The sequence below is a fragment of the Nyctereutes procyonoides genome, unplaced genomic scaffold, assembly GCF_905146905.1.
Source record: "Nyctereutes procyonoides isolate TBG_1078 unplaced genomic scaffold, NYPRO_anot_genome, whole genome shotgun sequence".
Lineage (NCBI taxonomy): Eukaryota > Metazoa > Chordata > Mammalia > Carnivora > Canidae > Nyctereutes > Nyctereutes procyonoides.
Genome location: NW_026575052.1, coordinates 26321665 through 26334636, shown reverse-complemented (window position 1 = coordinate 26334636; position 12972 = coordinate 26321665). Strand labels below are relative to the sequence as shown.

At 50.8% G+C, this 12972-nt stretch overlaps 1 protein-coding gene across 5 annotated transcripts in view; it reads right to left on the bottom strand.

Moving 5' to 3' along the window:
• NLRC5 (NLR family CARD domain containing 5) overlaps positions 1 to 12972 on the bottom strand; it is an 80404-nt gene that overhangs the window by 12703 nt on the left and 54729 nt on the right. For 2 of the 5 annotated variants that reach the window (XM_055332025.1, XM_055332027.1), the window contains 11 exons: positions 11858 to 11947; positions 11604 to 11666; positions 9055 to 9141; positions 7208 to 7291; positions 6445 to 6534; positions 6026 to 6091; positions 4213 to 4296; positions 4045 to 4128; positions 1787 to 1873; positions 1028 to 1105; positions 160 to 243 (listed from right to left, as the gene is read on the bottom strand). In XM_055332025.1, coding sequence (XP_055188000.1) covers positions 160 to 243; positions 1028 to 1105; positions 1787 to 1873; positions 4045 to 4128; positions 4213 to 4296; positions 6026 to 6091; positions 6445 to 6534; positions 7208 to 7291; positions 9055 to 9141; positions 11604 to 11666; positions 11858 to 11947 — 897 coding nt within the window. Of the gene's footprint in view, positions 1 to 159; positions 244 to 1027; positions 1106 to 1786; positions 1874 to 4044; positions 4129 to 4212; positions 4297 to 6025; positions 6092 to 6444; positions 6535 to 7200; positions 7292 to 9054; positions 9142 to 11603; positions 11667 to 11857; positions 11948 to 12972 lie in introns of those variants that run through there. The other 3 variants (XM_055332026.1, XM_055332028.1, XM_055332029.1) reach the window with 3 other exon arrangements.

The window sequence follows — 12972 nt, the reverse complement described above, 5'->3', positions numbered from 1 at the left end:
TCTCCTGCTAAGGGAAGCAAGAAGGCCAGAGAAACTAAAGCTGCCCCAGGTTCTGCTCGTTCCCATTCTGGACTGGCCAGCCTCCCCCATGTGGCCTGGAGTGGGCACTGGGGGTGACCAGAGGAGCCAAGGCCCTAAATGGTGTTTCGGGCTTCTGACCTGAGCTGCTGCAGCCTGGCACATGTCTCCATCAGCTGCCCAGCAAGAAGGCTGTGGTGGGTCTCAAGGTCACAGTGAGCCAACCTGGAGGTAGACAGGTTGGCGGGAGTTACTGAACATCTAGGTCACTACTGGGGACTCAGTCTCTTCTTACAAGGAGCTTACCTTTTAGGGGCAAATAAATGCTAATGAGATAAAGTCCCACAATTTTCTCTTCAATTATAGAAAGTGCTATGAAAGAGAGATCTAGATGGGGCAGCTGGTATGGCTGCCCAGGCTGTTCACTGCACAAGGGGACCCAGCCAAGGAGGTGAGTTGGGGCTGAGATCCACTATGGTCTGTTCCCAACATGTACACGTGCAGGGCTGCATTCACTCAAAAGGGGTGGCATTTTAATTTCAAAAATATGCTGTATGGATTAGGGGTGCTGTGAACCCAGGCATCTATGAGTGGATCATGGGAGAACTTGACTATATCTGGAGGCTCAGAGAGGGTCTTCCTCAGGTGGTAGCGTTAACGCTAAGATCTGAGAGACAGGGGGAGTTAGCCAGGGAAAGGAGGACGAGGGTAGTGGAGGAGAGAACATTCTGGTCCAGGAGTAGTCTGTGCAAAAACTCTGAGGTCAAAGGGAGCAAGGTGGTGTTGGAGGACTGAAAGGTGGTGGGGATGACTGGAGCCGAGACGGAGGTTTGGGATGGGGACGGACAACATGGAGATGCAGGTTGGGCCAGACCTCATTGGCCATGCAGGCACTTTGGACGTGGGAGGGCTCTGAGCAAGGCACGAGAACTACTGACCAGAAGCAGCAGTACCTCTACCCCACACCATCACCAGCTACTCCCCTGGGGGTCCAGGTACTAGGTCCCACCTGAGCGCCACGGCTTCTGGGTTCTCCTGAGGGGGAAACTCCAGCTGGAGACAGAGCTGCTGCTGGGTCTCCGAAATGCTGAGGAGAGAAGGGGTAGCCAGTGTGAGGTCTGAAGCATCCTTGCCATGTATGTTGAGCTCCGCCTGGGGCTGCTGGTCCACTGACTCTGAACTCCCAGACCCAGTAGGGATCAGGACATACGTCAGTAGGACTCAAAAGCCTTTGTGCTTAGCTACTCCATGTCACTACTCTAGTCATAGAGCCATAATGTGTGTTTACGATAATTCAGGGGCCACTTCCAGGCAACCAGGCAATCCAGGGTGGACTCCCAGCTGGGATCCATCAGTTGTCTTTTTTTTTTTAATTTTATTTATTTATTCATGAGAGACACAGAGAGAGGCAGAGACACAGGCAGACGGAGAAGCAGCTTTCCTGAGGGGACCCTGATGTGGGACTCGATCCCAGGACCTGGGATCACACCCTGAGCCAAAGGCAGACGCTCAACCCCTGAGCCACCCAGGTGCCCCCATCAGTTCTTTGCCTTAATTCTGTGGCTGCCTTCCTCTCTCTGGTATTGTGGCTTGATTACTGCACAAGTCCCAACACGTATGTGTAGCCTCTGCCATCTTAGCAATCCAGAGAATTTGCTAGTGACACAGCTATTACCCTACAGGGCAAGAGACTGATGTCTAGCTAAGGGATGGTCCCAAAAGTCATGAAAAAATGAAGAATTCTGAGGGGCCTCCTCCCTCCACTCACCTTATTTCAGTGATGTTGCCTGAGGTCTGGGTGCAGACTCTTAGCAGGGCGAGCACCCCGGCTTTGCCTACCCACGGCTCCTCCACCCTGTCACAGAAGCAGAACTAGATGAAGCTCCCCAGGGTGAGCCAGGAGGGGATGGGGGTGCCAAGAGGGTCTCAGATGCTTTTTGGTTTTGCTTATTTAAAAACTATAAAATTAGGCAACTAGGCACCAGCATAAAACAGGAAATTAACCTCTTCCTTGTTCCGATGGTCACTGCAACAACCCAACAGAACATATTCTTTTTTTAAGCAATAGTTTTAGATTTAAGGAAAGGTATGTATAGCATTGCATGGCAAGGATAAGGAAATAAAACCATATACAAAACATCCCCATTTGCATCAAAAAAAGGAAAAATACGTATGGAGAGGGGAAGAAAACAATATTAAAAGTTAACGATGGCTGTTTAGATGATAGAATTTTCACAAACGGTTTCTTCCTTTCTTCCTTCGTTTCCAATATTTTTCCGGACTTTCTACAATGTGCTTGCAATTAATTTAGAAGCAGGAAAAAAGGGAGTTGTTTAAGATATTTCTGCTTCTGAAGTTATGTTGAGGTCTTTTTTTTCCCCCCTCCAAAGTACTATTTTCTTATGTTCATCTGGATTTTTCACAAATCTCTACAACGAGTATGCATTATTTTTAGAGTTAGGAAAAGTTTTATTTCAAAGCGTTATTTCGGGTGATCCAGCAATTCTGGGTATATACCCAAAAGAACTGAAAGCAGAGATGATACAAAGAGGTATGTGGACACACGTGTTTGCAGGCAGGCACTTTAGCCAAAAGGCCGGATAACCCAAGTGTTCATGGATGGATGGATGCATACATGAAACGGGGTATCCACCTACGATGCACCATCAGTCAGTCTTAAAAGGAAGGAAACTCTGACAGGTGCTACACCATGCATGAACCCTGAGGACATGATGCTCAGTGAAACAAGCCACAAGTCACAAAAAAGATAAATCCTGAACAATCCTACTTCCATGAGGTCCCTAGAGCAGTCAAACCCCCAGATTCAGAAGGTAGGATGGTGGCTGCCAGGGGCTGGGGAAGGGGCGACTGCGGATCTGTGTCGTGGGGACGAAGTGTCAGTTTCCCACGAAAAGAGTTGCAGGTGTAGACCAACATGAATGTACTTAACGCTCCTGAGCCAGACCCGTAAAGATGGGTAAGATGAGAACTTTTAATTATGTGCATTGTAGCACAAGTAAGCAAGACTGTGGCATTTTGGAGAACGACCAGACTTCGTGGGCCTCATCATTGGCTCTGCTGAGAAGTGCATAGCACTGGCCGTGAGGTCAGTTTTCTGGGCACAAATATGTAACTGAATCTCATTTATGATCTAATTTCCATTCCGGAAAAGTCAGGGGTTTAGAGGAACAAATGCAATTTGACATCAGAAGGAAGCAACCAGACAGAGCCAGCAAGTGTAGAGACACCACAGTCAGTGACATAAAAGAGGAAAGTGAGGAGTTGGTGGGGGGTGACACGTGGATTGAGAATCCTAAGAGCCATTGCTACCCCCAAGCCAATGTGGATCTTGACTGGATCACAGGTCCGACCAGCCAGCTGTCCCACTTGGGGACAGTGGGACCTTTGAGATCTGACTGGGTCACCACAACACTCAGAACTGCTTCCGATTCTCCTGGGTGTCCTCATCCAACTGTGGTTGTATAGAAAATGTGCTTATTTTTAAAAACTTGTGGTGAAATGTTTAGGAGGAGTGTTCTACGAGATCTATAACTTGAGAACAATGTAGCCAAAAAAAAAATTAAAAGATGAAGCAAATACAGTGAACTCTGAACAGCTCTTAAGCCCAGCTGATAAGAACATGAGTCTTAAACATTAGTTTCTCTACGTGTTGGTAATCTTTTCTGCTTTTCTGAAAGGTTTAAAATTATCTTCGTAAAAAAATAAATAAATAAATAAAATGATCTTCGTAAACATACACACACAGTATCTGTTATATGTCACTGCTGACCTCAGCTGGGTGTCCTTTGGGGTTTCCTTTTTTTTTTTTTCCTTAAGTGCCCAAGCAGAGGTCCTACGGCAAGGAGGGCAGCTTCTCTGTGTACCTGAGGGGGGTTTCTGGGGCTACAGGCAGGATCTTAGTGGCAGGGTTTGGGTGTAAGATGTGGCTGGGGCCACGGTCCTGGGGAGACCTATTCTTCAGTGCTCACCCCCAGCCCCTCCCAGGGGCACCAAGGAAGACAGTACCTGAGAGTGAACAGGCCCACTGGACACCTCAGCAGACTCAGGAGAACTATCAGCTGCTCCAGGCCCAGGCCACACTGGATCAGCCTGGGGACAGAGGTCGGTTACGGAGTAGCTCTCCTGGGAGCCCCTGCCCCTCCCTTGCGCCTGTGGGTGGACCCCATCACTCACGTGAGCGCTGTCAGCTTCAGGGCCTGGTTCAGGTGGGTGGCCAGTCTGGGCACATGCTCTGGCATGAGGTTGCACTGGCTCAGCCTGAGGGCAGAGGGGAAGGGGCAGAGTTGGGATGAAGCCTGTTAAAGTCCCGTCTCCCCCCAGGGCCTATGGGGTACCCCACACTGAGCCAACAGCCTGGAATCAGGGCCTGGGCACAAGCCAAAGATGCAGCTCCTGTTTTGGGAGCTTCCTATCTCCTGAGAGAGATCCCCCTGCCCCCTGCCAGGAAAGGGTTGAGAGTATCACTCATCAAGCCCTGACTATTAGCCAGGCCCTGTGCCAGCATCCAGGTAGGGTTGCCTGACACACGGCATCTCGTGGGATTCCAGCCACATCATTTATAGGCAGAGAAACTGACTAACCCAAGGACACACAGCAGGTGAGAAGTAAGGGTGGAATTGAGTTTCTATCCAAGTCAGTCTGACTCCAGACTCTAAACCCACTCCCTACTCCCCAGTAAAGCTTTACTCCTGGCTCTCTTGGAGGCAGGAGGCCTAGGGGTTTTGCTGGGATGCCACCCTCCTGGCACTCTGGCCCTGGGTGGCCAGCAGACAGGCCCCACAGGGCAGTTGACTCTCGTTGGACAGGGATCCCTGGAGACTTCCATGAGAGGCCGACATTGCAGCTGGGTATTAAAGGCTTAGGAGAATTTTATCTTGGAAAACATGGGGAAGAGAGTGTCAGACTGAGTGCCCGGTGGGAAGGAAGCTTTAACTGGGCAGTGGGTGTTCAGTGAGCAAGAAGCGAAAGCCATTTGGGCTGAATATGTGTGTGCATGTGTGTTGTGGGCATGTTTGTGTGGTATGTGTGCATCTGTGTGTGTGTTCTGTAGCGTGTACGGGTGATGTGTATGAGTGTGCTTGTGTGGTATGTGTGCATCTGGATGTGTGTTATATATATGGATGCATACGTATGTAGACTATGCACATCTGTGTGTGGTGTGAGCACGGTGTGGTGTGCGTACGTATGTGTGGTTTGAGTGTGGTGTGGTGTATTTGTGTACAGTGAGGGGGAGCATGATGGGAAGTGGCAGCTAGATCAGAAGAGGGAGAAGAAGCTAAGGAATTGAACCTTATCCTGGGGGCAATGGGGAGCCACGAACAGGCTTAGTGCAGTGGGGAGCACAGTCTGATGTGTGTCGAGAGGATCCCTCTGGGGGCTGTGAAGTGAATGGATTGGAGGAGGCCTGGCCAGAGGTGGCGGCCCAGTTCAGAGGCCACGATCACAGCTGAAGAAACGACATACGGAGGAAGTCACCCTCTTCCTTGGTGGTGAGGCTGAGAGAGAGCATCCCAGGCTACCAGCCAGTAATAATAACAGCAATGATGGAGCACTCAAGTGAGCCAGGCCCTTGCCAGGCACTTTATACATGTCAACTCCTTTAATCCTCATAATAACCCTAAAGGGTAGGTCTTACTATTATTCCCATCTTACAGATGAGGAACTGAAACACAGAGAGGTTAAATCACTTGTTTGAGGTCACGCAGCTGGTAAACGGTAGAGCTGGGATTTACCCTCAGGTGGCTTCAGAGTCTGAGCCTCTTAACCATGATACTCAGAAGCCTCCAGACTTATAGTTAAGGCCGGGCCTAAGGACTGGAGGTGTGTGTGGGGGGATCGGGGGCAGATCTGGGGGAGGCAAACCCAGGCAGTGGGTAGGAAGCAGGGTAGCTAAAGGGAGAAAGGGCCCAGTGAAGATAAAGAAGGCGTGGAGGCTGCCACAGGACCAGCCTCCGCTTCCCCATTCCCACCCCAGACCAGGCATTACCTTAGTGTCTTCCCGGCCTCCTCCTGTCGGGAGAAGTAGATCCAGAAGCTCTGCTCAGAGCCCAGGCTGCAAAGACAAGGGTGTGGGGAGGTCGGAGGCCCAGCTTCCCGAGCCCTAGACACCAGGGGTGCAGGAGGCAAGGGCGCTGGGCCCATAGGGACAGGGAAAGGGAGACGCCACACAAGGAGAGACCACGAGACCCCCAACTCATCCTGCGAGGACACAGAACCCTGGCCTTCCCCACCCCGTGACCTCCCTGGTCCCCAGGTCACACAGGCCTCAGAAGATGGAAACTGGGTCGTCCGTTCAGGGAACCCTGAGACTCAGAGAGGGGTGCACATTGCCTCAGGTCACAGAGGATTGCTGAGCGTGGGAACCTTGCTTCTCCCCACCATCAGCAAGTGGCACCCATGGCTTACTTCACAGAAGCCTCCCGGATGTGCGGGCAGGAGGGGAGTGTCTTCAACAGGCCCAGGGCACTCTCTAGGGAGATGCTGTTGTGACTCAGGCTGGAGGAGAAACAACGCTCAGGATGGGGAGTGAGGGCAGGACCTCGGTGCAGCCCTGCCCAGCCCCCACCCCTTGTGTTCTCTCCTCCAGCTGTCATCTCCAGGAGGACAGTCTTCAATGTCCAAGGGTCCATTCTCCAGGTCAGACACCAAGGGCCAGGGAGAAGCCAGAGGGGCACTCTCCCTCCATGTGCAGGACAGGCACCTGGCCCTGCGTCGTCCTGCAGGAGCTGCAGCTGCTGGGGCTGAGACAGGGTCGAGGAGGCCAGGCTGGCAACTCCAGCCCCAGGGGCTCAGGGACACCCAGAGCCCAAAGCTCATTTACCCAGCAACCCACTGTATCTGGGCTCTGGTCACCAGTCTCCCAGATCCCTGGGGAGATTGGCTGAGAGCGTGGGTGACTTCTTAGGGACCCTCCCTGCTGTGGGGACATCTCTAAATCTGTGTCCTGTAGATTTAGTCAGAGGGACAGGATGGACTAGGAGCTGGAACAGCTGAGGTCCTGTGTCCCCTGGTTAGGGATAAACTGTCACCTCCTTGTCCCAAAGTCAGCTTGGGTCACCATGCTTTAGTCCCAGTCTCTCCTGGATGTCTGGTGGGACCTCTGCCTAGGTGTGCATGTGGGGGGCGGGCTTCCTCCTCCCTGCTGTCCCCCAGGCTGCTCACCACTTACTCAAGCGAACCAGAGATGGGCAATTGAGGCAGACATTCCAGGAGGCACCTGAGCCCGTCATCACCCAGCATGTTTGCTGAGAGGCTGCAAAAGGTAGGAAGAGTTGGTTGTTGGTGGTCAGACATGCCCCTCAGCCGGAGCCCGCTCTCCACAGTCACCATCACTGCTGCTTGACACGCACAGGACTACTTCTGTGCCAATATCACCACCACTGTCGCTGTGACTGGATAGCACATGCCCACCCCCGTCCCCGCACTGTCATCTCCGACACCCCAGGATGATCGCCCGGCACACAACAGCTCCTGCACTGGCCCCCGTGCCTCCAGCAGGCTTCCTGGAGTCAGAAAAACCCATTTACTTTTACTATGCCCTATGGCTCACGTCAGGTGAGAACCACAACTTCCGAACGAGAGTACATGCAGGAAAAAAGGAAGATGTTTGGAGGCTGCATTTACCCAGGAGATTTCTTCTTTTAATTTGGGAACACAATCTCAGACGGAAATTGTACTTGAATACTTTATTTCGCTTCCTTGTCGCTTCTTTGGGTGTTTGTGCTTTTGGGAATAGTATAACCAGTGTGCCCTGTAACATCGGATTTTTGTCCTGCATCTTCGAACTCAGTTTGTCCTTGATGATGACACTTTTGAGGCTATTTTGTCTTTTCAGGAGAGGCTTTAAAAATTAAAAATTGGCCTCCTAAAGCCACTTGATAAAGTGATCTTTACAATTAGAAAAATTTCCCTCTATAACTGAAAACAGAAAAATCCAAAGACGTACTGCTTATTTATCTTTCTAATATGTGATTTCCACCGGCCCCATTTCTCTTCTTGGCCACATCACAGCAGGAATTTAAATTTCGTGGGTGCACATGCACTTGTGTGTGTGTGTGTGTGTGTTGTGGACTGCTGTCTTTATGTCCCAGTGGTCCTAAGCTGGACACCTAGCAGTTGTGAGCACAGACTGCATCATCCTAGCTGTGTGACCTTGGGCAAGTTCCTAAATCCTCTCTGTACCTCAGTAGTCTCATCTATAAAATGGCGACAACAGGGAGCCTGGGTGGCTCAGTCAGTTAAGCACCTGCTTTTGGCTCAGGTTGTGATCTCAGGGCCCTGGGATCCAGTCTCCCATTGGGCTCCCTGCTCAGTGGGGAACCTGCTTCTCCCTCTGTCTTGGCCTTTCTGTGTGTCTCTCATGAATAAGTAAATAAAATCTTAAAAAAATAATAAAACGGGGACAGCAGTACCTAGAGTTTTGGAAGGATAAAAAGAGTATGTAAAACACTTAGCACAGCGGTGAAGGTGCTCAGAAGGTGTCACCTATTTTTATTTTTCTACCCATGAGGGGGTAGCACTATTTGGGGACCCAAGACAGGCCACGCAGATACCACCTCTCCACAACACAAGAGCCCACGAGGCCCCACCCCAGCTGGCTCCATGACTCTCCTCAGGCTGAGCTACTGGGTGCTTTTAACCACCTGCCAGGCAGACTGAGGAATTCTTCATTTTGGTTCTTATCTGCTGACAGAGCTCCAATATCTTGATCCTCATGAAGCCCAGGGGCTCCTGTAGCCTCTTCTTGAAGGGCTTCCCAAATTAGATCAAGGGGTACCCCCTGAACTATCAGCTCCATCACAGCAAGAATGGGGAGTGGAAGGGATGAAATGCGTAGAGAGAAATCTGATGGATATGACCCTCGATGTGTCCCAGGCATCCCTGTTAGCTGGCCTGAGAGGTGTTCAGTGGATGCACATGCACGTGGCACACACATGCACACACACGCCCACCCCTCCAGTGCCACCCAGGCACGGCTCCTGTGTTCCTCCCCCTCTTCTCTCGCCCCCAACTTACTCCAACTGGTTGAGGTCTTTGCATTTGCTCAGCAACCAGCAGAGCGGCTCCACATGCTCCTGACTAAGGCCACAGCCCGTGAACCTGCTGGAGGAGGGGAAACAATCCCAAGGATGGGGTGCTGAGCCACGCTGATGTGCCCTGCCCTGGCTTGTCCTGGGTGTGGCCTCCAGTTCCCATGGGCCTCACCCAAGGTTCGATTCTCTGGAACTACCCATCATCCACCCCTTCCACCTCCCGCACAGCAGATCCCACCTGGCACTCCCGGGCTCCTTCTGGGAAGGTGGTTCCCAGGGTATGATCCCTGACCAGCCACACCTGCATCACTTGGGAACATGTTCAGATGCAATTTCTCAGAACTCAGCCCAGACCCACTGAATCAGAGACCATAGGGGCAAAGGTTTCTAAGTGGCTCTCATTCAAGCTCGAGTTGGAAACCTGAGACCCCAACCTCTTGGGGTTACACTGCTGACGAGATATGCAGGGTGGGGAGGGAGAGAAGGGTGATGCCTGTTCTTGCCTTTGATACTGGAATTGAGGTGAAGGTGATTCAGAGGTACAAACTCCCAGCTATAAAATAAGCCAAGGGGATGAAAAGTACAGCATAGGGAATAGAGTCAATAATATTGTAATAACATTGTACGGTGACTGTACTTCTCACGGTGAGTGCGGCCTAATGTACGGAGTTGTCCAATCACTAGGTTGCACACCTGCAACTAATACAACACTGTAGGTCAACTGTACTTTAATCAAAATGAATAAATAAGTAAATAGCCACACACAAAGTAACAGTAAGCCTGCCTTTGAAAGGTCTAAATTACTACTACCCAATAAGGTAAATGAAGGACCTATAACCAGCCAACAACTAAAAAGAAAAAAAAGGGAAGAAGAAGAATCTTAAAATCAGAAAGTACCTAAAATCAATAGCTTAGATTTTTATCACTGGTCCTCTCCTTCCTGATTTTTTTCCCTGTTCCTAAGTTCTTTATTATACTATTATTTACTTCCTATTTTTAAATCAGCTCGTTCTTTTCACTAGATGCATTTATTGTAAAAGGAAACCTTGTATTATTCACTCAAATGGAAAAGTGGCACACATGCCACAAACAGACCATAAGCAGAAGGACGCATGAAACGAGAGCCAAATATCATTAAATTCTGGCCAGAGTTTCCTTGCTGAAGGCTCTCTCCCTTTACTAAAAAGGGGGGGCTCAGTAAATATTACAGCTGTGCTAAAATCATGCCAACACCCAACCCTGACTTCCTCTTGGCCTTAATCAGACGGAGAATCGAAAAGGGAATAATGATCTCACTATGGGACTCAGTGACATTGAACTACTGTACTTGTGCCTTAAAAATCATCTAATCCTGGTCTCGGTCCTACAGTTTGGAAACCTCGGAAATTAGAAACAATCGAGGCATTCTAGAAGTCAGGGGTAGCATTGGGCTAGGACAAGAGGTTGGAAACTCCTGCCCAGGACCTCCTGGTTTTTGCAAACTAAGAATAATTTCTTCACTTTCAAATGGTGGAGAAAAAAAAAATCAAAAGAAGAATGCTTTGTGACACGTACACAATATTTGAAATGCAAGTCTCAGAGTCCATAAATGAGAGAGTTCTGCTGGCACGCGGGCATGCGCATTTGCTTTATATATCATCCCTGCTGCATTCAAGCTACATTGGGGGGTTGGGTGGCTGTCACAGAGATCGTGTGGCCTGCAAAACCCTAATTCCTTCCAATCTAACCTTTCCAGGCAAAGTCTGTTGGCCCCGGGACAGGGAACACTGGAGAACTGCCTGGCTGCCCCCAGTTACCGCCACGTGACCACAGCTGTGAGGCTTATAGGACGTGGTGCGCAGAGAAGGCTCTATAATGATGCCCTGCAGATATTCAACATATTTTGATACTATTTATTGTTACTTCACAGTGGAGGAGGCTGATGCAGACAGGAGTAGGGTCTGGTCCAAGGTCTCTTGGTGAGCTGGTGGCCTCAGACAGTTACCAGAAACATCGTCTCTGCATTTGAAGGTTGTTCTCCGCCCCATTATCCTGCCTCTGATGCAGCACCTCCCCCCCCTCACCGAGGCAGCCATGGAGCACCAGTCCAGGAGCCAGCAGGGCCAGGACACTTGCATCTGTGTGTGCCTCACGCTTTACACATTACCTCCGTTAATCCTGGCAAACATCCTGCAACATGGTGGCTCCCTTTTCAGCTGTGGAAGCTGAGGGTCACAGGGGTTAAGGAGCTTGTGCAAGGCACCAAGCCCTGTGGAGCTGGCATTTAAAGCCTGGTGGGCAGGTTAAGAAGTCCTTTTCCTTGGATCGGGCCCCAGAGCTCTGGTCTAGTCTGACAGGTACTCTTTATGTGCCTGTGCCAAAGCCTGGCCCTCTCTGGACCTTGCTTCTTGATGTTGGAGGAAACAAGTCTCCTTGCTGGGTCCTTTCAAGGAAATGCCCTGCATTGGCAGCACTCTGCTCTAGGCATTCGAGAGGCAGGTCTACTTGTCCCCAATACCTATCAGCAGCCAGGGCGCAGTTTCAGGGACTTACCCACAGCACTGGCCTTCATGCTCCTCGCCAGACCTGAAGTGCAGTGTCATGTGATACAGGGACCTGGGGAAGACAGCACCTGAGTTAGCCACCCTTGGCCACAGCCTCAGGATGATCCTGGGTGCAGGCACCCCTTCCTCCAGAAGCCAAGCCCCTGACTGGGGTCCTACTGCCTCCATCCCACCCCCTTACACCACCAGGACCTAGGCACAACCCTCTAGGACTAGACCCAGTTGTCCGAGGGTAATGCTCACCTGATATCCACCTTCTGAACCCGGGGGCATAAGCTGAAGAGGTCGGCCAGCAGGAGGAGGCTCTTTGGGGAAAGCCTTGTCTGGCTTAGCCTGAGAAGGAAAGGAGCGGGGCCTTTACTAGGCAAGTTGGAGCCAAGAAAGAGTGGGCAAGTAGCCTGGATGGTCTGGAGGCAAAGGAGAAAGAGGAGAAGGAGGGCTGGCAGGTCAGCAAGGCAATCAAGGGGGAAGGCAGGGACCCAGGATGGACAAATAATGACTTATAGAGTCAAGCAGACTTGGGTTTGAGCCCCACATCTGCTTATTGGCAGACCGTGTCCTTGGACCGGTCACTTAATTTCTGGAAAACTAGGCCTGCTCATGGTATACCTTCCTCGCACGTGTAGTGAGGACCTCATTATATCAAGCTGGTGCACTGCCTGGTGAGATGCCCATGCCTGTTTTATTATAATATTGTTTCTGTCCTCAAGCACAGACTTAACAGGCAAGTCCTGCTGAAAGGGAGTGGGAAGCTTTAGGCCCTTGGAGTTGTTTCTCAGTGATTTGGGACTAGATCACTCGTTGTTGGGGGCTGTCCAGTCGGATGTTTACCATAATGCCAGACCTCTACTCACTAAACACCTCTCCATTTGTAGCCTCCCTCTCTCCATCTACTGCCCTTTGCCATGACAATGGAAAATGTCTCCATTGCCACATGTCCCCGAGGGGCAAAATCCCCTGGTGGCTGTGAACCACTGCCTTAGAGAAAGTGAGATGGTTCCATCTTGCCTTTGGAGGCATCCTTGGCACCTCCATGTCCTTCGCCCCATAACCCCTCCATCAGCTTGTCTTGCCTGTTCCACTCTCAAGATCCACCCAGAATCCACTTGCTTCTGCTCCAGCTCCACCAATCCCTGGCCCGTACCATCTCTGACCCCACACAGCCTCTTCCCTGCTCTCATTTCCACTCTTGTCCCTCAACCCTTTTTCTTCCCAGCAGCCAGACTGAGCTTTTGAAAACGCATATCACAGGGGTGCCTGGGTGGCTCAGTCTGCCTTTGGCTCAGCAGGGAGCCTGCTTCTCCCTCTTGCTCTGCCTGCCACTCCCCCTGCTTATGCTTGGTCTCTCTCAAATAAAT